A 24,774-nucleotide genomic window follows, 5' to 3' on the forward strand; every position below is an offset into this window, starting at 1 on the left:
ATTATGGCGTCAACGCGGTCACTTCAAATCTCATTGTTACGACAAGTGTCGAATGGTACTGATCTCAGAGTAAGAATGGGGGTACTGATAGTTTTTGAATTGTTAAACGCTATGTAAATGTGTTAAAACTATAATTTTTGTTGTTCAAAATGAAAGCTATTGTAAATTTATTTTTGCATGGGGTCGTGTCTCATTACTTATAATTTGAGTTCATGCAAACTAGACACTGAATTTTGTAACATCGCCACGCGACATCACTCTCCAAAATTTGAGGATAAACTTCGAAGCCTATGTAACAGCATGGCCTAGCATGAGCTTATTGTTATAATTTTCCTTTCATAGCTATGCTCGCTTGTACTCGCTTCATACTGCAGAAGAACCATGCTTTAAAAAATACTGCTGAGATCAGTCATAACCATTACAGGTACCATCTATTTAAGATGTATAACAAGTGCGTTTGTGATTATTATCATGAGGGATACATATATGTGTGTGTGTAAAAATTGTGAACGGCCAAAGGTTATATGTATAGGAACCCTATGTAGGGTTCTTGCTTATAAGTATTTTCTTTGCAAATTCTTGTGTTTATTTTCCTTGGCAACAGAAACTACATCGCATCTTCGATGAATAATACTCAATATATTACCATTAGCAGGTAATAGAATAGCATTATGATTATTGAAGGAAATCAAATTGAAGCAATAATTTTCTGGCTTCATAATCACTTTCATCTCCTGAAGAGTTAAAGTTATCAGTCAAGGGAATAAATTATGAGTTGTTGCTGATCACAATCAGGAAAAAATGCTTGTACTACGTTCAGTTGAGTAGCATTGAAAATTCTGCGGAAATAATGCACATACCGTAAAAAATGTGCACTTGACTTTCTAAGTATAAAAATTTCATCACTGGCAAAGATATTGACAAGTGTGAAGCTCCTATTTATAAAATTTTGGTTTTATTTTACAATGATGGACAAAGACTAATTTTTGGAAAAGGGAAAGGCAATGATCTGTGATACCAAAGAACAATTTGAATGAGGCATCTCCATTTAAAAATTGCATAGAGTAACTCACACTCAAATGAGTATAGTGGGATGCAGGGAAGGGCAAAGTGACATCAGGGGTTGCAGTTTGGAGTAGGAGGCTGGAGCTACATTACTCCACAGTCTTAACTCGATTTAGCCTTTGCTCTAAGCCCCAGGGAAATGGTCACCTTCATCTACACCCAGTGCTGTAGTTGGGCCAGTACACCTAAAATCCGATCTCTTTATAAGCGCACCGGTTTAACTGCCTTTTAAAATCTGTAAAAAATAGTTCTGCTGTAAATTGTCCAATGGATTTCATAAAGAAAAATCGTAAACGACTACTTACTAGTACAGAGTTATCTCGTGGCACAACTAGGAACTCATGTAAGAGTTTGACGTTCATCGTGGCTGGATGTATAATACATGTTCATCTGTCGGCAATTTTTGATGAGTACCACCTAAATGTTTCCCAACTATAGCACTGCCCACACCACTTTCAACCTGTACATAATTCCTCCAATAATTAACTCGCTGTGGACAAAATAGTAATTCTGTGTAACTCACGTACCTTACTTGGTATGCTAAGTTTTACCAAATAATAATGGCAAATTTGGTCATAGACCCCAACTCAAAATTACAGTTTAATCCATAAAATCTATTGATGAATGGGAAAATAGATTTAACTTCATCAAATAACTTAGATCATAGCCACTTCCCCCAGTATAACTAACAAAAATTTTCATTTTACCTACATTTCACCTTCCACATTTTATCAAAGTACCTTGCCTACATTTCACGTTGACTCGCTGACGAGTGAGGGAAGAAGAATGCTGGATCAGACTTTGGTGATTGAATGTGGCAGTAAATGATGTTAATTTTCCAAAGCCCTGTACTTGAGATGTGAAATTTGGAAAATTATGGTTCTATTGACTTTTCTATCATAAAAATTGTCAAAAAGGTAAATCTTCGTGTTTCGAATTAAAATGTGGGTAAAATTGAATTCCAAAAGGGTAAAGGAGAAATATGGGAAATGAAACAAATCGACCTATAAACACAAGTTTAATAGAATAGACCAGTAAAATTGTTTTTAAAAGATAACCAAATAATAAGACAAATACTCAGAACAATGGACTAAAGCAAAATAATACACAGACATTTGAAAAAAAAATGAAATTGACAGCAAATGGCTAATTCCTTGGTGGATTACTAAAGGCATTACACCAGGATTAACACCAAGCTGGATATTCCTTAATCAACAATTGGACTTTAAAAAGCAGAATTACAGCATTTGTCTTTCATATTGAGTATCTTTTAGTCACTTTGACTATACATTACAGTTACAACATCAACTTTTTTAACCACAAATTGAATATTCAGAATGTATTAAAAATGGCTAGATCTGATGGCACTAATGGATCTATCAAAAAATTGAACAAAATCTTTCTGAAAATGCTGCACACATGAAATGTCCTTGTACTCATACATTGGCTTTGAAGACTCAACATTTCACTTCCCAAAAATGGGAGATGGCTACACCTATAAAGAACATCAACTGATAAAAGAAATAAAATCTATTCAAAATATTTTTCCTAGAAAACAATTTTAAATTTAGGATATGATCGAATAATCACACAAAGATAATGCAGAGATATTATAGATGCCACATACATGAAATCTATGAGAAAATCAAATGACACAGTATTGAGAGCACAAGACTCTCATTCAGTGGCTGGAAACAATGAAATAGCATATCACTCATCAGGGAATGCTCATTTACACATCAGCCTCCTCAGTTTCTGTTTCTTTCTTCATATTAGCCTCATTCTCAGCCTCTTCAGCTGGAGTCTCCTTGGCTGGTTCACTCTCAGCCTCTGCCTTGGTCACAGCCGTTTCACTTTCAGGATTGGGCTCCTCAACCACAACTCCAGCACTTCCCTTCTCACTGTAGCGAAAGCGATCATAGCGCCCTTCCTCTTCAGCCCTAGAGTCTTCCTCATCTTCATCAGATGACTTATCCTCCTCCATCTCTGCAACTGGTAGGCTTTCACCTTCAGTGGCACCAGCAGAGCTATTGGGCTCAACTTCCCTTAGAAGTTCACCCAAGTCTTTGTCAACATCAGCCCACAGCTTGTCATCCATTGCAGAATCCATATCTTCAGCCTCTGCACCTTCAGCAGACTCCTGCTTAGGCTCTTCATTAGCTGCCTCAGTCTCCATAGGTCCTGCTTCCTCTGATGACTTTATGTTCTCCTCCGTTCCATCAGCTTCTTTCTCAGCTGGGACAACAGTTAAGGGTTGTTCTTGCTTCACACCATTCTCAACTTCTTTCTGAAAAGTCAATAAAATTCACATATATTCATCGAACGCAAACATTCATGTTAAAAAGGAAATGCTGATTAAGAGCTGTTAATACTCTGAAAATGAGACTGATGGGGAAGGAGCCTCAAAGGTTTGGCTTTGAATTCATTTTTAAATTGGATGAGTTAAGACATTTTTTTTGTGTTTTAAGAAGACAGAAATGGGATGATATGGTCAAATCAATTCACACAAACATTTATAATGTAATCTGAACTGCTTTTCCTTGACAGCACCAGTGATTATTTAAAAATTTAAATCACCTCAAAATGTTAACATTGAACATCAGCGGGGTTAATGTATTTCCAATTAACCAAGTAATAATAGTTTTCTTAACTTCTCTGATACAACACTCATCTTTGCACCCACATTGGAGTAGATAATAGAGATCACAGTGGAACTCTAATAATGTTAAGCCCTACCTCGGCCACATTTTCAGTTTTCTTAGGAGCTTTTTTGGCCTCTTCATTTTTCTTCTTTTCCATTTCTCTGCGATGAATTCTCTCTGCTTCTCTGCGCATGGCTCTGTCATCTCTGTAGCAATCCAAATGATAGCCCTTCCTGCAATGCAATGCAATGGCTCTCTCTTGCTGATCATGGCGAGGAAGATATCGACGACAGAGCTCGCAGAACAAAACTTCTACTTTCTTGATGAATTCAACTCCTACAGAAAAAGAAATTACATCATTTCATTGCTACTGGTTGGGAATAAACTGACATGAAACATATGAATAATGAATTACTTTAGAACAGCTGATAATGAAAGGCAAGGACTATAAAAATTATTAATAAATTACCAACAAATTTTAAATTTTGTTACAGAAGAGAGGAACTTAAAGGTTCACATTAAATAATCCACTAAAACTCAAGGATTAATTAAAAAAGCAATGCTTCGGAAGGCAAGGAAACAATAGTAAGCTAATAAGATACAGTAGAGCCACTACATAGCAAACAAAGACCTAATGAAATTTTGCTGTTACAGTTTATCCCGCTCCACAAAAATGACATACAGAAGCATAGAGAATCTTTGGTGCAAGGAAATTAAATGATGATTTAGGGATTCATAAGATGATACACGATTTTGCACCAACAGGAAGGAAAGCAATGGAATCACCCAGATTACTGTCTGTTGTGCTCCACTCAGGGATGTGATCCAATACGAAACTTTACGTTTCGAGCCCGGTCTGAAAAGGCACGAAACAATCCCATTCATTTCAGACCAGGCGGGCATGAAACTTTTCACTTCCCCCTCATATTCCCTCTCATTATCCCTAGACGCCCCAGACTCTTGACCACTTCACATTATCTCTTTAACTATGTCTTCACCCGATGCCCAAACCTTCTCAAACAACTCCTTGACCCTTTCTTTAAGAGTGGACAACCCCAGCATGTGCCATATAATCCCTCAATATTCCCGAAAACGGACGTTTTCCCACCTCTTCCCACGTGGAATTCCCCAGCTTGCTACCTCTTTTGAGTGACCAATGACCTTTCCTTCTCTTTCCCTCCATTTCCTCTTTCCTAGAATTTTTATAGATAAATGTTCTTCCTCTTCAGCCCCTCTTCACCTTTGAGTAAGTGAGATGTAAGATCCGAAACTATATTCCACTTTATGGTACAAAACTATCGTGCCTTTTCGGATCGGCATTTTTTTACCTTAAAGTGCCATTTCGGATTTGAGGAGGTTATAAATATTTTCGATAGATATATAAAATAAGTAATTTCGCTCCAATTACTAACATTTAAGCCATAAAAAACATTATTATCATCCAATAACTCACCAAGGCGAACTTCTTTTTTCCTTCGATCATCCTTTTCAGACTTCTCAGATTTATCTTTTGGCTGCCCTGATTCGCCTTCTGCTTCATCACCAGTTTCTAGTCAAACACAAAAAATAAAAATATTATCTCATGAGAGAAATAAACACAAAGCATTAGATACTAGACAGCATTGAAAATGTTTCATACAGCAATATGATGTCTTCCTAAACTAATCAAGATAAGGACTAAATATGCATTGCATTAAGGTCGTTATACACGGCGAATGATTTCATGCACATGATCATTCATCATGATCATGATGAATGTGTATGTAATCACCGTGTATGATAGAGCAATGCGGGAATGACCCATCATGCACATGATCATTCAGTGAAAATTAGAATATGTTCTATTTTGCTTGCATGATCTTGTGAATGATCACATGATTATTCAGCATGATCATTCGCATGATCATTCACCGTGTATAGTGGCCTTTAGAAAGAGAAATAACTAAATGAAAAGATGGACTTTTATGGCACCCAAATAGTGAGCTTACATAAACAAAGTGGCATTAACTCCCACACAGTGACAATAAATTTGATGTAGTGACACTTGACATATTTGGCATTAAGGCAACAAATTAGAAGGTCAGGAAGCAGCTCCTTTAATCATCAGACTTATTGACAAAGACCTCCAAAAATGAACAAAATATTGCTTTCAATGATTAAGCTAGAGAGCCTTGAATTATCTTTCAAGAATTAAAATGATTCACCATTGGTATAAATAAGAGTTGAACTTTATCTTACCTACTTTTACCTTGAAAATGAGAAAAGGAAATAACTATAAAGAGGAAAAAGTATTCAAACTCAAAGTCAAGTAGAGGAGTATTACTGGTTTTCCTTGAATTTCCAGTACACCTGAACAATGCATTTACAACTAGAATTCTGCAATTATCATCTGATGCAAGTAGCCAACTTTGCTCTGTACAAACAACTTCCACATACAGTATCAGAACTACATTATTTGTCGACCTATGAAAAATCATCGCCAGTAAAAGCTCCCTGCCACCTCACCCCAATGCCTTGATACCTCAAGGAAGTTGCACCCCTTTTCTCATGACATATAGAGAACAAAGTCCCCTCCTTGGCAGAACACCCACTCATTAAAGTCTCTTCCGCGGTAACCAGTGAAGTGCTCACACCTCGCCCACAATCACCCCATACAACCCAACTTTTTACTTTGGTCAAATGTAAGAGTCGTTATTTTGGAATATTGGTTTGTCCTACTTGTTGTTGAGCTTTTGGAAATATGCTGCCTAGTTATTTGTTCTATTTGGTTTTGTTTGTCTTCCTGGAATTCTCCCTCATTTTTTGTCACCAACAGGTAAAAAGAGCTCTCATCAAGGCAATAATTAGTAACCTCTGGTTGCAAAACATTATGCCACACATTAACAAGATGTTTAATTGGACCACCTTTACTCTCCCACACTGTATCAGAACTACTTTACTTGTCAACCTATTATACATGTACTCTACACTATACCTACATTTAACCTATTTTACCTATAGTTACTCGCTAGTGTCTAAGTTGGGATACTATTCTAAAGGCCAGGCCCAAGTTTTCATACCATAGTAATAAATGATCACGGTTCATGAGACCCAAAAAGAAATTAATTAAGTCAAGAAGCATCAGTATAGATGCATCTCTCAATACTCTTGTGAACTAACTTATGAGAAAAAAGATGCCAACTCTTTCCCATAAATCATAAGAATTACAAAAAAATTATAACAAAAAATAAACTCCACTCCCATAAACAGCCAAAGAAGCGATGCTTACCATCTACAACACCAACTGAGTCCAAAATCATGAAATTCTCTAAGTCCAAGACTTTGTCCTCACCATCCAGGCCACTACCAGCTTCATGATCACCCTCGAGGTCAAGCTCTTTTTGACGAAGGATTCTCTGATCCATCTTGGCCTTTCTCTAGAGTGAGAGAAAATATCAAAAGGATCAAAACAATATCAAGGTGAGCAATTACATACATAGTTCCTCTAAGGATTTTTTCCACAGTCTAGAATTGGTTTACCTGCATGTGGACAACGGAGCACATGTGGTTCTCATACTGCATGGGAGACTGAAAGCCCATATTACAAACTCTGCAATACGGTGTGAGGAACTTCCGCAACATCTGCAAATGATAAAGACATAAAATGTAGAGATGAAATGTCACCTTACAGAGATATCATAATTTTAAATCATTAAGCGTACACGATGCAAACTGGTAGACTGATGCTTCTCCCTGCTTGATCGATACTTTAACTGACAAACTGGACAGTAAGAATAGACATGGACTGGTGAGTCAAGATCGTCTTCACCCTCTTCTTCACGTTGATTCTTCCTCTGCTGAGTGCGCATCCGTTGCAAGGACAACTTGTGCCTCAATGCCAACTTCTTCATTGTATTAGTATGCTTGGAGCTGAACAGGTGAATACCATATTCCTGTTAAAGAAATATATGTCATCTGATTAGACATAAAAAGAGCCAAGGATTCATTTATCTTCAAATGGAATAATTCCAAAACTTCAAATTGTTATTTTTGCAATGGTTTCCAAAGCATATGTTAGAATTGTTCTATCTAATCTAATATCAATCCACATAAGTTAGCATAGTGAGTAATAAGGTTAGTCAAAACATTCAGGTTCTTCCTAAGCAAGTGCATGCAAACATCTAACTCATCAAAGTTCTCACTTAACTTTGTCCCACCAAATTAGGCCATAATCCAAAATAGGGAGTACAGTGAGTCCTCGTTTAACGTCACTTACCGTTCCTGAAAAATGTGACGTTAAACGAAATGACGTTAATCGAAGCACAATGTCCCATAAGAAACAATGTAAAAAGTGAATATCGGCTCCTAGACCTCACAATTCCTACGCGAAAAAATTTTAGCGTATCATATTTGGGCCATTTCTTACGATGGGAATGCCAAACTATGGCATAAACACGAGTCCCTGTCTTCATTGACGGCAATACCAGCAGCGACGTACATCCTTCTCCATTTTTGTATCTTCCCGCGTTTGTTTTTTCGGCTTCGCTATGGTGGTCACCTGGGTATCATCATCGCTGAAACATCGTCGCAGTTACAGGAACCAAGATTATTGAGAACACGGTGAAAAAGTGACGACAAATACTCCGAGTTCTACCCGGAAAAATTCCTAGAAATCACTTTTCAGGTTCCAGAAAACCGTTATGTCAAGTAAAATTTGCTAAAACTTTACTTGACATTTACGCACTTAACATTTGCGCACCTACCTAAGAATTCATTTTGCAGAAAATTATAAACACACCGTTTTACACTTCGTTTAGACTGACTGTATCACCGCCCACAAAACGAACAACCTGCAACACCCGCCGCTTCGCATTTTTTCTCGCGCGAAATTTAAAAGACCTGACCAGACCTGACTTTATCGCGAAGCAAAGGTGCGATAAACGAATGACGGTCTCAAAATTTTCGTGACGTTATCGCGAAATGACGTTAAACGGGGTGACGTAGAACGAGGACTCACTGTATTGACAAAAGTTAAGTATGAGGAATTATGATGTAAACATACAAGAGTAATGTATACCGCTTTAACATATTTGGTTACGATATTAAATGCCATGTGCAATAAGATGACTGCCAAACAAGTTTGTGAACCATTAGATGGAATTTGTTTTATTTCAATATTAATATTATGTAGGCTAAGTATTTCTAAATTCGACACAGCCTGAAAGACTACATGATACATTTTATTCAGTTTCATTACAACCTGAATACGTGCCCACCTAAACATCTTCACTTCAAATGAAATTCAGAATGTGATCTTCTGTAAAATGGATTTATGTGGTAAAAGGAGGCCACTTCATTAATTGTCTAAGGAAGAGCATACACCTTAACTGAAAATCTCCTCTACCAAAAAGAATATTTCTATTTATCTCTTAAGATTACATTTCAATTACTCTCTTAAGAAAATTTTTGAGGACAAATAGGTTCTAAACATGGAGCTAAGATGAGGTGGAGCACTCTCTTTGGTCACTCTGCAGCCAACACAAGGCCACATGATTATCACAAGTTTCCAGGGTTCTTGTGAGACTTATGAGTAGAGATGGGTGAAAATTGCAAATGCAATAAATGCGATATAGATGCGATGACTGGACTTTTATGACATTTTTATGCAACTTTGCCTTTTCGACGGTAAAATTTGTACATTTTGTGCCGAGCATAGTTTAAATGCCCCGCCGACACTCACCGCTTAAAGCATGTGAGCGACTGGCCGGCTGCTAGTTGGCTGGGACTCTACGTGGCCGTGAACTACAAGTGGGCACGGGCAAGCTACACCTCCGCCACTATATGTCTTATTCCTTAATTTAATATTGTTCTACAAAATAATTATTTAAAATATTCTGTATTTTGTCATATAACTGTGTTTCACTACATTTTATTGTCATCTACCTCATTATGAAAAAAATAGACGCTACAAAATGCAATAAACTGTTATTGAAAGTGCGATAAAATAAAAATGAAAGTGCGATTTTTACGTATCTCTACTTTTGAGGTATCTAAATTTTTCTTTCCTTTCTTTCTTCCTGGAAATTCTACACAGCTTTGTATTTTATGCTATTTGTTCCGTAATTCTTCAGAAAAACAGGTGTAACAATTGCAAGCATGTTACATTAAGACCTTCAGTGATAATCACAAAAATTATTAGTTATCACAAAAAATCTCCATACTCACTTTGTAAGTTATGCATCTTATATTGCAGTGAGGACAATGAAGGCGTATGAAATGCTTTGGAATAAGATGAGCAAGTTCATCTTCATTCACAGCACGAGAATCAGAGTCATGCTTAATGGTAACCTGCAAGTAAAAACAAAATTTTTATAAATATCTCAAATTAACACAACCATTCATTTCACAATTGATAACTCAATGGTTGGGATTATTGAAAATTATTGTGATAGGAGAAATTGGTTGTTAAGGGGTTAGATCAAATCTATCCTCAGAATAAAATAATGTTCCCATTTTTTTAATAAATATTACTTAACTCAAATGAAACAGATGGCCAACAAGAGCATCAGCATTCCAATTCTACTCCACTAGTTTCACAAATTATTTTTTTGTTTCTACATGCCACCATTGGTAATTCTTGGATTTTCATGGCTAAATTAATGTGGAACTATATTAGATGATCATAACGATTATTCTTGCTTTTATACACCTATCCACGGTTTTGTTGACAATAGTTTAACCGAACCAACATTTTGATAAATAGAGGTTCATTATAGTAGGGTTTCGACAAATTGAACAAGTTGGTAATCTAATAATTAGAGATCTACGAGATGCAATGTTGCAAAATTAAGCAAAATAATGCGAAATCTTAAATAAAACAAAATTTTGCCTTTTTGCAAATTTAACATTAATCAGAAAAAAATCACATTCAATGAGTCATAATCGATTAAAGCCTAATGTTAAACGCTGCTGATGCTCATTCGCTATAACTCACTATGATTCAAAGGACAATTAGCTTGTTTTGTCTCCTGCATATCGTATTTGTGTAACATCGCACTCTGTAGTGAATGTCTCCACTGGAATTTGCCGTTGAATTTATCACAGCCTATCTCTTAGATTCTCATTAACCAAACCTAAAATTCTCGGAAATATCTAGAATGACCCGCTTTTTCTCATAAAGAATTAGATATTTTGTATCAATAATGTGCTGAAAGAAAGTTAATATGGCAGGGGAAGAGCAGAAATAGAAGGCAGCTTTCAGACTTTTTGCCAGCCGCCGTTCCCAGCACAGCACCATGCTTCCAAATAACCATATTGAAATATACAAAAAAAAAAAAAAAAAAAGAATTTAATTAATTGGAGTGGTCACAATATCATTTCATGAATATGTCTTCAAATAACGTTTGTCATCAAATAAAATCAATGAGGTTGATGATGTTATTTCTTCATTACTTCGAATATGATAAGTACATGCTTCTGTTGACTTTTTCAGACTAAGTAGGAAGTTCTCCACCCCCCTTTTGTCACATTATAATTCAATATCAAAGAAATAGACTTGACAAGTAATCTGTGGAAAACTAGAGCCAATTTTTTTCAACTAAAAGCCCAAATGAATACAAAAACCAATAATAATGCAAATGACAAAATGAACACAAATGCCAAGAGGAAATGAACACCTGGAGAGAACTGAACCTGTTGCAACCTAGAGAAGTCGGTATCGTAACCACAATTTGTTCTAACCACAGTGAAATTGCTGCAATAAGCTTCTGATTGAGCTGCAGTTCAGTATACATTCTAATGGCCCTAATATGCCGTACAAGGTAAGTGCATGAACAGTGAACAGAGAATTATACTTCTTTGAATCTGTTAATTGAAATGAAAAGTTTTTTTTAGCCAGTTCAGTTCTTTGTGAACATCTTTATATTCTACCATTATAACCCACATTAAAAGACTCATATTAATGACATTTATTAAGTTTACAGCTTGTAACCATAAGACAAAGGAATAATTTTTTCAACTATCCCCCCTCCAATCAAAATTCCAGTCACTATAACTTGAACAGAAAAGAACTGTACCTTTTCAAACCTTTTTACTACCCATAGTAAGGTAGTTCTTATATTGAATCCATCATCTTCAAATTGATACTAGTACAGACAATTACCACCGTGATCAAAATGCATTTTTATAACTGGGCTGAAGGCCATAAGGACAAAGTTATTTAACATCAACTTCAAAGGAAATTCAAAATGGGATATATATTTCAGGGCTTTCTATGGTATAAAAAACATGACTTAAAGGCAATACTTCGAGATGATGATACAAATGGGGACCAAAGGTTTCTAAATACAACCAAAACAATGGTAGTTGAAGGAATAAAAAGGGAATATTTTCAGTTAATTAAAAATAATCAAAACGAAGAAATTCAATGCTATGAAGATTCTACTTTTTGTTACAGCTGCCATCTTATAAGTGAATACATATTGAGATATTTTTTAATACAACACTTCTGGCACTTTAAACATACGCTCACCTGAACAGATGGCTTCTCAACTTTCTCAGTCTCAGGTTTCTTGACAGGCTCTTTTTCTCCATCCTCTTCTCCTTCACCTTCTTTAGCTTTTTCTTCCCCCTCTTCTTTCTTCTTGCTTGGGGTCTCCTTATCATTTTCCTCTTTGTCATCTTTCAAAGACTTGACATCTTCAGGTCCCTCATCAAAGTCATCGAATTCATCATCTTCAACCTGCTTTTCGAAAATCAAAATGGATTCAATCATAACTTAAATGACACATACAGGAATGTGTAATAATTGCAAAACAATCAATAACATAGTTTGGGAACAATCAAGAAATTCTATGAGCAGCCTAATGCCCATATCAGATAAAATTAATGTTTTAAGCATATATAAATGATTAACTGATATTACAAGTGAAAGATGTTGATAAGAAAAATCAATTATTGCTACACATATACTACATAAAGAAGGATTGAAGTCCTTTCTACAGTACCTTCTCAGTCTCTCCCCAATGCTCGTCATCTTTCTCCTCATCATCGCTAATGATATCTTCTTCTTTCTCTTCTTCCTCCTCCTCCTCCTCTTCTTCTTCTTCACCTTCTGCTTCCCTCAACCTGACAAGGAATCACAAAATTAAGTCCACAATGGCTTCCCCAGCAGCTGTCTGAGAAATATCCTAGCTAGATAAAATTCTAGATTTATGCTACCAATGAATTTTCCCTCAAAATAATTTATTTGTGACTGCACTACTGATATTTTCCAATGGTTTTGCTATCTTTCCTGAGTAAACCTTCCTAGTTAAATAAAGTAAAGCCTGGACAACATAATATTCCACATGCACCCACCCACCTATTATGCATCCTAAAAGGCAACTCAATTCTTGCCATTAGATGCCTTATTTTCATTGCACTCTTTTCGTGCAAACAGAAGTAAATGAAATTTCTTGTCAGCTTGTGAGGCATTTGAACCATGACTTCAACATAAATATTTTTTTAACTGAAGAACAGTGAAAATGGGTACAGATTATGTTCTTGTAAGCTTGTAAGGCTTTTAGCACATCTCAAGCTAAGTATTTTTCTTTCCAACATCAAAAATAATACAGCTTCTCACATTTATTTCTTTTCATCATTTTTATGACTTCTTTATAGCTATTACCTCCTAAACTTTTGTGTCCTCAACTTTTTCAAGTATTCTTGAGATCTAGCTGTGATTCTCTTGCGTACTGAGTACGGGTGATCCACAATATTCCTCTTCCTCAGCACAAGACCATCTGCTCGCCTCACGAGCACCACTCTAGGAACGCCACGGATAACCCTCCTGAGGCGTCCGCGATCCAGGCCCCGACCTCTGTAGCCACCCCTCAGAGGTGGGTGCCTGCCCTCCATCATGGAGGACTCGCCCCTCTCTTCCAGCCTTTCCTTGCGATGGGAATATTCATCCCGAGAGCTATAGCCACTGTGTTCACCATGGCTGTGCTCTCTGTAGCTTCTCCTATCGTCACGATAACTCCTCCTCTCCTCCCCATAACTTTTGTCTTCAAAGCTGTAGCGGTTGTACTCACTATAGCTTCCTTCATGACTGCGTCTGCTAGAAGAAGCCTGCATGCACAAATGCAATAAAGAGATAATTATACACTATAAAGGAAGCACCAGAGGGAAACACCGATGAGATTTTTCTAGTCTCCTATTATATTTAATTTTTTTTTGGTGCCATACTTTTTTGTGCTTCATGTGTTGCCAAAAAAGCAATTGCTTCAGTGGGTATGGGATCCTCTGACATTGGGTATCAACGTTTTTATACGGTACCCCTGATGGACCATCTCTTAATACTGGGCTCAAATTTAAGCACTTTAGATGGCTAATGAATTATAATAATCTTTATCAGATGTGATGATAATATTCATAATAATCAAGCACAGGTAAAGCCAAAAAGGGATCCACATCTCAAATGTTGTTTCCATTCCTTATGACTGAAGTTTATGGAAACATTCACTTTGCCAATATAGTACATTCTCTCATGTAAGAAGAGCCCAAGTTCCACAACTACATCCATTACAGCTTCTTTTCCAGACCCAAGTATAAATTTGGTCATGTATCTGTCATCAGTAAAAAATCATGATGAATTCACTTTTCTTCTGATATTCAACAGAAGTTTCATTGCTCATATGGCATTGTATACACTGGTCTCATTTCAAATTTCACAACTTAGACTATGTATTCATGCACAAAATGTGAAAAATTATACAAAAATTCTTTTTACCATCTATCTCATTAGTAAGATCTTAAATACTTGTCCTGCTGGTAGAAATTGAGTGCACTCACTAATCTTATACACTTAACCGTATAAAAAGGAATACTACTTCATTTGAGAAATCTGCCAATATTCTACTAATATGAAAATACCTGTAGATATCCATGCTCAGTCTTCATTCTTTTGCGAGGTGATTCTTCTGGTGACCTATGATGGCCATGGTCACGACCAGAATATCCAGATGCTTCCTGAAGGAAGAAAAACAGTTTTCAAGTGGACATCTCCCTTCTCACCTCAGAATAATTTCCATGGAACTGACGTAAAATAGAACAGTATTACCTTGATGCACCGAAATTCAAGCGATGTAAAGTGTAGCGATTTCATTACAGCAAAATGTGCTATTTAAGGTGTTTACTTTTTTCACCAAATGTTTAATGATTTCATAGCTTATTGTTTCTTCTTTCCATAAAGTTTACAAATTACCTAATTTACATACAGCACCTTCTTCTAGTTAACTTACTAATTATGAATTAAAATTGTTAAGATATCACTGGTTCACAATGAACACATTCTAACATAGCTCAAAAAGGTTTACACTCCATTTTTACCAACTATGATATGAAAAAATTTATTTCCATGAAAGAAACATACCTACTGGATGTATTATTTGTTGGAGACAAAATCTGCACGGAATCTTTTGCGATATCCAGCTGTGCACTAATGCACACTCCGTTGGTTTCTATAACGCATATTAACAAATTATGACTGAAAATTCAGGTATGAGCAATGAAAGGCGCAGAGCAATGATGAAGCATACATATTTCCTTTACTGAGCACATTATGGGGGTTTCATGATCTAAGCCTTAGTTTCCGAGAACCACACACTAGTGGTTGCATGATAAATGGGGGGTGATCACGGATACGGGAAAGCGCATAGCTTGCAAGGATACATCTAACCACTGCTAAGTATTGGAAAAGAAATTGCGAGACACCTGACGATGCAGTTTTGTCATGGCTGATTTTCCCAGGAACAACTACATGATGTAGATAACAGAACTAAACCCACCCCAGCATCATCTACAATGTTTGAAAACCAGTGAGCTCAAGTCAAGAGGCCATTGCGCAAGTGGGCTAATGTGAAAACTAGTGTCTAGAAGACACTGTGATTCCAATTCCTAAAGAACAACCAGAATTCAACAGATAACCTTGTGGGTGATTCTGTTGCTTTCCTTCCCTCCGGTACAAAATCATTTATCATCATTTGAAAATCATCATTCAGTTTTGTTTTGTGCAACTGTCTTGTCGCAGCAGTGAAATCCCAACACATAAGTTCCACAAGCTTTAACTACTCATCTGACATGGTACCAAACAACCTAGTGCAAAGTTACAGGCACATACAAACCTGAAAATGGCCTAAGAATAAGAATACACCAAAATGACTGGCAGGGAAATCATTCAGTGTTATGTAGACACTTGCTCCGTGCAGTGATGATTACTTACTTAACTATTCGATGGCAACAGCACAACACCTTCCACAATATATTTGGTGAATTATAGTAACTGGCTACTGAAACTGGAATTTGAAATCTTGTTTACACATTATAGTTGGTGAAAACAGAGTACAAACCTTTTCAAATTTCGTTAGAATGTGTTCACTGTGAGCAAGTGATATCTTAAGAATTTTTAAGGCTAAACACAATGGGCACACATTACTAATCTTCGCCAAGAGATGGAACTTCCATCGGCACAAAAACTCAGCACCATAGAATAGTTACTACATCCCACATTTCCCAAAATCCACTACATCCTACCTATCAGTCCTCAGTCCACCCCCCCAAACGTTTCCCTCCTCTTCTTCACCACTCAGCAAGCCTCTGGCACTCCAGATCATGGCTTGCTCAGGATTCATGTTACGAAGACCATAAATCTCTCAAAATTAAATATCAAGTTACACGAGAACAATAGAAATTTGTTTCACCCCTCCCCTTTTCTTGCCCACCGACCTTTTTCAGCATGTCTTCTTCAATGCTCCCAGTATATCGAAGCTAACTGCAGCAAGAGTTGCCTATTGGGCCCAATAGTGTCTAACAATGACTTTCAGCAAATAATGAGGTATCTTGATTGGATTGAAATATTCGTATCATACACAAAATTCAAAAGAAGATGACACCAAACAATGTGTATTTTTGACTATTTTTAAGCCAGTAAAGCATGAAAGTAGTTTCCCTGTGAAAAATTACAAATGGCAGTGGAATAGGGAATAGGAATGGAGTCAGATGATTATTTTCTATTTAAAGCAAAATCAATTGAATGGTTTGAGGCGTAACTTCGTGAAATTGCCTCATATTAGAATGAAAAAACTTTGTAAATTTCACATTAATTTTATTAAATTTTACATTGGGCAAACAGGGAGGAAATTCCAAACACGCATCAGTGAACATAAAGCATGTTTCAAAAATAACAACCCCACCTCGCTGTTCGCCAAACATTTACTTGAGACCAATCATGCCAGCACTTTTGAGCCGGAGATCCTCCATGTGGAGAGAAAAGGACCCAAGCTGGACGCCTTAGAGTCCATGGAAATTTTAAAAACGGTACGCCATGAAAAAGAGTTGCTACTTAACGATGTAATTTTCCTTTCCCACTCCCCATTACTCAACCTACCTCTCACACCCGTCATTACTGACCACAATCCTAACCCTTACCCCACCCTCCCACCTAACGACTTAGTGTGACACACCGCACCGCCTTTCCTAGCCTTCCTCTTCCTGGGTTTTTTCCCCCCACCTTCCCTCGCCCTCTCTCAACCACCCCCTCTTGTCCAGCACCCGTTCCCATGTATCCCAGGGTATTTAAGACCGTGCTTTCCTGTATATGCACCTGATGATGTCGCGCAGCGATGAAACTGGTCGTGTTAATAAAATTAATTTGAAATTTACAAAGTTTTTTCATTCTAATAATTTAAAGCAAAATATCTGATGATAGAGGCTCGGAAGCCCTCATATTTTGTATTATTTATAATATTGATATCTGAGTAAGGGCATAAAAAAGGAGTCAGAAGTTCCATAGCCTGAGAAAATTTCAATGACGTCACGTAAAAGTTTCAAGGATGAGTCCTAAATTTTTTCGGTTCTCGGTAACGGTCTGGTTCTCCCCCATCGGTACTCAATTCTCTGTTCCAAGGATGAACTCTTCTTATTATATGAATTAATAGCAAATTTAAACGAACAACTACAAGAAGTGAATGAAAATAATTTCACCAAAAACTTCAGATTGTCTCAATAATTTTATTTGCCCACTAAAAGTTTTAAATAACACGTTGCTAAACAATGCACGATCGACCAAAATGTCATATTACATCAGGCAGCCACTGGTTCTTTCTCCAGATTTTAATTTAAAAAATTAAACATTTTTCCCCTATCTATTCTTTTTTTGGCAGAAATATTGCCTGTAGTGCTGTACAGGCTTTAAATAATAACGGTAGTGGTCAATGTTGATTTTGAAGGGCCGTGCAAAATATGCTAGGAGCACAGTTTACACACTGCATGGATAGTTAGTACAGCAGCAGGATCAATAGTGAAACATCCCCAACTTCTAGCGACGACATCCCTTAATTTGTTGTAACTTGTGAGTCGGTTCAAAATATATTCTGTATCCTGTCATGTAGCTTAAATTGTTGCTTTCACAGTTTTTATATATAATTCACTGTCACAGTTTTTATAACCTCAACAATAACACTGGTTGCAGAGAGCAGTCTCGTCTGAAAGCAGCCTCAATGTAGTATCATGTGTATTTCACGCCATTGATTGAGAAATTTCTTTTTTTGAATTCAACAAAGAAAACAGAATGTAAATGTGAGTTTTCCTTCGCGAGATATTCAATGATAAATATAACGAATTTTAAAGTACGGGAAAAACTCCCTCACCCCCCAAGCCACTACTGACAAAGCCTCCATGACGTCAAAGGTGCCTAAACATCACACGAAGCTATTGTTGTGATTGATTGTAATAGTTGCCAGCAGTTGTGAGAGTGAAATAAAATAACTTTGTTTTATTCCACACTTTATTTTAAATAGCACGACCCGGGTTTCAACATCTAGTGTTATCATCAGGTGATGATAATATTAACACTGATGATAACACACTAGATGTTGAAACCAGGGTTGTGCTATTTAAAATAAAGTGTGGAATAAAACGAAGTTATTTTATTTCATTCAATAACGAAGCAATTCCACAAAATAACGCCCGAGACCGTGTCTTATGTTTAAAGTTGTGAGAGCTTCGATTGTGAGACGTGTTGATTATTTTCTATTGAAAGCAAAATATCCAACGATAGAGGCTCGGAAGCCCTCACATTTTGTATTATTTATAATATTGATATCTGAGTAAGGGCATAAAATATAAAACTGGAACAGTTAAACCAAAAATTTTATAGTACCTAAATAACATCATTGTAGGAGTCTGAGCTACGGCCGTTGAAAGGGGGATACGTTAATTATAAGTTGATGTTATCGACAGCATATCATTCATTTAAGTATGTAATTAGAACAATTTTGATGTTTTCTAATGTCCGCTATGGTTTTATATACAATAACTTCATCCATTGATTCGTAGGTACCGGAGAATTCGTCGTTTACGAGTGCCTGTGCATGTATTATGAGGTGAATTCCAGTCAATGCAACTTTTGCTCGCTGATTGGAGGCATCTAAGAATATTTTTTGTGCCAAAATAGTGTTATTTTCAACGTGACATCTGTTAAGCTACTGCTAATAATCACATTGTCAGTGGTTGTAATGCACAAAGTTTGACAAGGTTGAAAAATAGCGGTCAATAGTTATCAGTGTTCCATCGTGATTCAATGGGGTGCTGTCATAACATTAAAAAGACAATTTTTTTACATGTCTAGATAGGTAAGTTAAAGTTATTAACGAGTGTAAAACATGACTTCATAATTCTCAATATTCTTGTTAAACCCTTAAAATATTGAACAGAGCGACAAAAATTACTTGCACCAAATTCAGTTTATAATTTTTTCCTTCTGTTGCAATTTACAGGTGATGACCATTAATTACAGTGCCAGTGGTTGTAATGCACAAAGTTTGACCAGGTTGAAAAATATCGGCCAAAAAGAGTAAAAAATGAATTTCTTAATGACTAATATGAAAAATACTAGGGAGACCCCACCTACCTGGCGAAGATATCTGCGATAACCGGGCTCTTCCACCTGTCCTCTTCCCGAATACCTCTCCCCCCCACCTTTTAAATAACAACAGAATAAACAAATAAATCACCATACTCGAGCTGTATAATAAAAAATTTTTAAAATCAAAGTGCCTTTCCCAATTTTAAATATTATCAGAGAAGAATTACTAAATACGTGAATAATAGGTTACAAGATATATGAGCAATAACTGAAGTATAGACCAGAAAAACATACAAACAGCAATAGATGTGATCTAAGATCATACAGCAATAAACGCAATTGCCTGCATAAATTAAGGAAAAGTTACCAAGATATGCACCAGGAAAAGTAAATAAGAACTGCTGTATGAAAAAGAAATCAATATGCAATAGGAAATGGCCTCCATGACTTTAATAAGTAAATGTAATTATTATAATTAAAATGCCAATTAATGGAAAACTACGGTACATAATCACACATGCATAAATCACCAAAAGTTAGCTTAATTTCAATGTCCTTACATTTATTTAATGAAATCACATTGCCATCAAGAATTATTTTTAGACCTGATGAGAGCCAAGCCTAAGCCCAAATTTGAAGGCCGTTTTACCCAGGGCACGTACTTGCGCAGGTTAGAGCTGGATTAATTTCTCCTTATACGGCATGCAATTGGGCAAATGAAAAAAGAAATTAGAACACAGGATATTTTGCAATCTCATGTCCGTACATGTGTACTAGCAATTCACCGGCTTTCACGATGCAATTTTGACTGTGGCTTTGTATTCACATCAGAGTGAGTAATTATGTTCCCCGAGTAAATCGGGATTACGATTATTAGCAAATATATACAGTAGACTCTCGTCACTATGAAGCTCATGGGACCAAAAAAAATGGAGGTCCGAAACAACGCAGTTCGTAAAAACTTTTCTTTAACGAATCAGCACAAAAAAAATTCCAAAATTTCTTCTCTCTTCAATCTACTGTACAAATTGTCACACTATGGAATATTTTTAAGGCCTGTTTACATTAACATGTACGAGTTAACGTCTATGCATGAATACATGCATGAACACAAAAATGCACTGTGTAACCCAACTTGCGCAAATGTATGAATAGAAAATAGAACCTGTTGTAATTTGGTTCATGCATTTGTACATGTTCCGTTCCGATCCACAAAAACCATTCACGCAAACAGACATTAACTCTTACCGGTTTATGTACCACGTAAAGAGGCCATCAGGGTATTTTGTGTAATACTCACGTTTATATTAGAAAACAAATCTATAAAAAACAAGCAATTTGTTTGTCTTTATCAAGGGAAGAATGAGGCTAAATGCGACAGATTATCATTAATTCCAGAATTTCTTCACTTACAACATAACATTGATAAAAAATAAAATAATACATTACAGTAATTACATTGTAGAATTATTGCAACTACCAAGGATAGCTTGACCAAAATCACATAGACAAAAGGAGTACATATCTGAAATGACAACAGCTTCTCATCATTTTAATGAAATTAAGCATTAATGGCACTCTTTAGAATTTTTGCGACTAAAGGGGTAAATAAATTTCTTAAAAAATGATATTTTACAATATTTTCGTTTGCCTTTTAAGTCATCTGCTTGAAAAGTAATCCTAAGGGGAAACAATTTTCAACTGCCTAGTTCTTGCCCTACAAATTCATTCGATAGAGTCTTGTCATTTTCCCATTGTCATGACCATCTGACATCAACGACATCCATGCGTGAAACACAAACTCCTTGGCTGCACCATGATGCAATATAGAGGATTGATATCTTACAAAATACAGTAAGCCCTCGTCATATGAATAAGATGTGTTCAAAGACCTTGTTTGTAAGTTGACAAACCTATGCAAGACATTGAAAAGTGTGGTTACCCAGCAGAATACAACACTGCACTCTAATTTTCCGTAAACTCACTATTGTGACAAATTGATCTACCTGCACCTACGACGTGGCTGGAGCTGAAAAAAAATTTGCCGTCTCCAGGCAGGAAGAATGGGGGGCACGCTGCACAGTTTATGAATCACAATGGACAAATTGATATTTTGTTCAGACTGCACCCAAAGTGCAAGTTCCTCTACCCAACTCCAAAGGTACCAAATTTGAAATTTCCTGCATGCTTATATATCTGAAAGTTCACAGGAGAGGACTTACTCTGAGGCCAATTTATGTGCATTGATGAGTTGGTCACCATGATTGTACAGGAATGAAGCTTATTATGTGTTAGATACTGAATTATCTCCTATTGCAGAAAGAACCATTACTGATGCTCTTGGGCAATGTGCATGAGGAGAACTTAAACGTAGGGCAATGACTATGGCATAGCATAGTGTATATCCAACTCAATGCCATTGCTTATCCATGGAGCTTCCTAATTAACCACCAGGGCCGGGACTGAGATTCATAATTTTGTAATTACATTTCTTCTCCTACAGATTGGATTAGCCTTTTCATCGGCAACAAGAATTAGCTTCAAGGGAGAACTTCGTAGTAAGGTTGTTCATATTGACTAGAGTCTACTGTAACTAACCAGCAATGTTAGAGAACGGGCAGTGTGAATATGACTACGATAATCATTTCAACTGCTTCTACTTTGAAGCATGATCTTCAATGCAATGGCGGAAGAAAAACAAGGAGAGGGAATGAAGAGGGGATTAAATAAAAGTTAAATGCTGAAACTCTTACCTTCCGATGGGTAACGACCACGTTGCTCAAAACCAACAGGGTGTTCTTTGTACCAATTAGAGCGGCCTCTCCCAGGGCCTGCATAGCTATTTCCTCTTCCCCTTCCACCTCGTCCAGTCCAGCCTCCACCTTCCCCATCACCACGATATGAGCCCCTCATACTGTAGCCTCTGCCCCTGGTCATACCAGGGTTAGTCCTGCAATTACCACAGGTGAACATGAGAACTTTAACAAAGGTGACAGGTATATCATATTATCCAGGATATTTACCACTGAAGACAATACTCCAAGCGTCAAAGTTTCACTCGGCTAAAATTCAGGGCAATAAAGATATAACTCACCCTGGCTTAAGATATTTAGTGTAGCTCATCTTCAAGGATTGATTGTAAACCAATATTATTGGTAATCAATTTTGATACACCTGAAAAGCAATGTAATTATTATAACTTGTAAATGTGGCTTTTTTCCACTCTTCGTTGCCACTTCGAAGCAGGACATATTTGGTATTAAATTCTTAAGTATTTCATGGGGTTCAGTTCCAGAAGATGAAGTTAGTGCTTTGTTTTCCTTGGTTTCAAAACCCAAGAAATCAATTTGGAAGTTTTTGAATGGACCATGAAATTTTACTAATTAATGGATTACCCATCCTCATCTTCACAAATTCAAAGCCAAATATCCTTTTAAATTGGAAATGCAATCATTTTAATGTTTATAAGTAGATCCAAAATGTGATTTCTTATTTGCATGCTGAAGTAATTTTTCAATTCGATTGCCATCCTTCACTTTTCTGTTTTATCTTCAACACTCATTGAGTGGCAATACCATTTTCAAATGATAATTCCTCTTGAGGTCCTTTCAACATTCAACCTCACATATTTGAACAGGAATATTCCAGTGAAGCAACACCTGCAGTATTATGATATGATGAAGTCAAGAAGAGTCTTCCATGTCACTAATTGTAAGTCTCTTTTAAAAACCTTTTCAACAGTCTGATAAAACAAGGACAAGTTTTAAACATGGTCTCGGAGCCAATGCGGTAGCCATTCTTACTGTGTAGGTACAGTAAACTCGACTTACGTACAAACTACTAAATTACTTCTTCAAGTCCAATTTCAAATTCTTAAATCCTGGTCCAGGTTCGTAGTTTAGGAGAGGCATTTCTTGAAGAATACGAAAAATCCATTTTTTCCAATGACATAAGTAGACACGGGGAGAATTCGAATATCTTTTTTACTGATAATGAAGCACTCTTTAGCCAAGGGTCATGTTTCTTTCGATGTTCCCGATTTCCTGTGATTCCATGAATAGGATGGCTTGGTTATAAATGGAATGCCAGGCAATAACATGCAAAAGGAAGTACTTCTAAAAACGCATGAAGCCGTAACACAACTTCGCAACACAACGCTGGGAATCGACAACTGTTTCTCATGAGAACTATATTCGCAGGCATATCATTACATAACTAAGAAAATTACGACAATTTTATTTTTCTGTCCACGCCCTACCGAAAACTTCACATCCTAAACATAGTATATTATTATCAACGATTAATGAAGAGGCATACATATTACCACCTCACTGATGACTAAATGAGAAGAGAGGTAAATGACATGACAACATTGTACCAAATAAAATCCAAATATTGCGATTTATACATCAATTTCCAAAGGAATACGAGAGACAAATTGTGTAAGTAGAGAGAGACATTTAAAATAGAGAAGTTTAAATGGAAAATGCAACCAGATAACGACTTCAGCTCAAGTCATTGAAAGACGATGAAAACCCGAAGAATAAATAGGAACAAATAAATTTTCATACATTAACTAAAAGAGATATGCAAGCCAAAATTTGAAGGCCAAGGCCATTGTTCAACAACACGAGCGTTTCTTACGACATGCAGTCATGCGTAACTATATAACTCAGAAGCGGAAAAAATAACCAAAATAACCTTTCTTCGCAAAATAGTAGTCGATAAAATACATTAATGGAATATTTAACGCTAGGTAAACCCAATACAAAGAAAATTTTGACTCAGTAAACGTTTAACTTAAATTTAGGATGATGTTTAAAGCCGGCGACTGCATAAAACGTTTATCACACTGAGAACAAAAATTTCATTCACATGACTCGCAATGAAGAAGACTCAAAATTAACAAGCACTTTGCCCTATGCAGCATTGTTACTTACCAAATTCAACAGAAAAAATATGGGTTTTTGCAGAGCAAATACGTCCTTTCCGGCATGTAACTGAAGTCGGCAGATGGCGGCGGTGATTTCTACTTGAACATCATGGCCGCCATTCGATAATTGATTGGCGGAGTAGTTCACCGCGGCTATACTTGCTTCAATAAGTATATAATTATTTCACAGTAAAAGGGTGCATGGAATAAATTTCACAAGGAAAAATCATTGAGTAATGTGGATTTACTAC

The 24,774-nt window shown here is 36.5% G+C and overlaps 1 protein-coding gene across 3 annotated transcripts; it reads right to left on the minus strand.

Annotated features, from left to right (window-relative positions):
* Positions 1-2,067: 2,067 nt before the first annotated feature.
* LOC124162934 (trichohyalin-like) lies at positions 2,068-24,774 on the minus strand. 3 transcript variants are annotated; one of them, XM_046539684.1, is made up of 15 exons: positions 24,531-24,774; positions 22,685-22,764; positions 22,344-22,540; positions 19,636-19,703; positions 14,601-14,696; positions 13,354-13,796; positions 12,692-12,812; positions 12,217-12,429; positions 9,912-10,034; positions 7,409-7,639; positions 7,227-7,328; positions 6,976-7,123; positions 5,161-5,256; positions 3,802-4,043; positions 2,068-3,352 (listed from the first exon to the last, which is right to left on the minus strand). In XM_046539684.1, the coding sequence occupies exons 2-15, from the start codon at positions 22,711-22,713 to the stop codon at positions 2,798-2,800; spliced, it is 2,664 nt and encodes an 887-aa protein (XP_046395640.1). In that variant the 5' UTR covers positions 22,714-22,764; positions 24,531-24,774; the 3' UTR covers positions 2,068-2,797. The 3 variants fall into 3 exon arrangements, with proteins under 3 accessions (XP_046395640.1, XP_046395650.1, XP_046395657.1); XM_046539694.1 differs by having other exon boundaries at positions 12,217-12,426; positions 24,531-24,771; XM_046539701.1 differs by lacking the exon at positions 22,685-22,764.

This window comes from Ischnura elegans, chromosome 1 (assembly GCF_921293095.1).
Source record: "Ischnura elegans chromosome 1, ioIscEleg1.1, whole genome shotgun sequence".
Classification (NCBI taxonomy): Eukaryota; Metazoa; Arthropoda; class Insecta; order Odonata; family Coenagrionidae; genus Ischnura; species Ischnura elegans.

Excerpts from the sequence above, each read along its gene's own strand:
- LOC124162934 (XM_046539684.1), bottom strand. The coding sequence starts at position 22,713 with ATGAGCTACACTAAATATCTTAAGCCAGG. Across the intron at positions 14,697-19,635 it reads ATCGCAGATATCTTCGCCAG|GAAGCATCTGGATATTCTGG; the intron begins GTAGGTGGGGTC and ends TTCTTCCTTCAG. Across the intron at positions 12,813-13,353 it reads AGGACACAAAAGTTTAGGAG|GTTGAGGGAAGCAGAAGGTG; the intron begins GTAATAGCTATA and ends ATTCCTTGTCAG.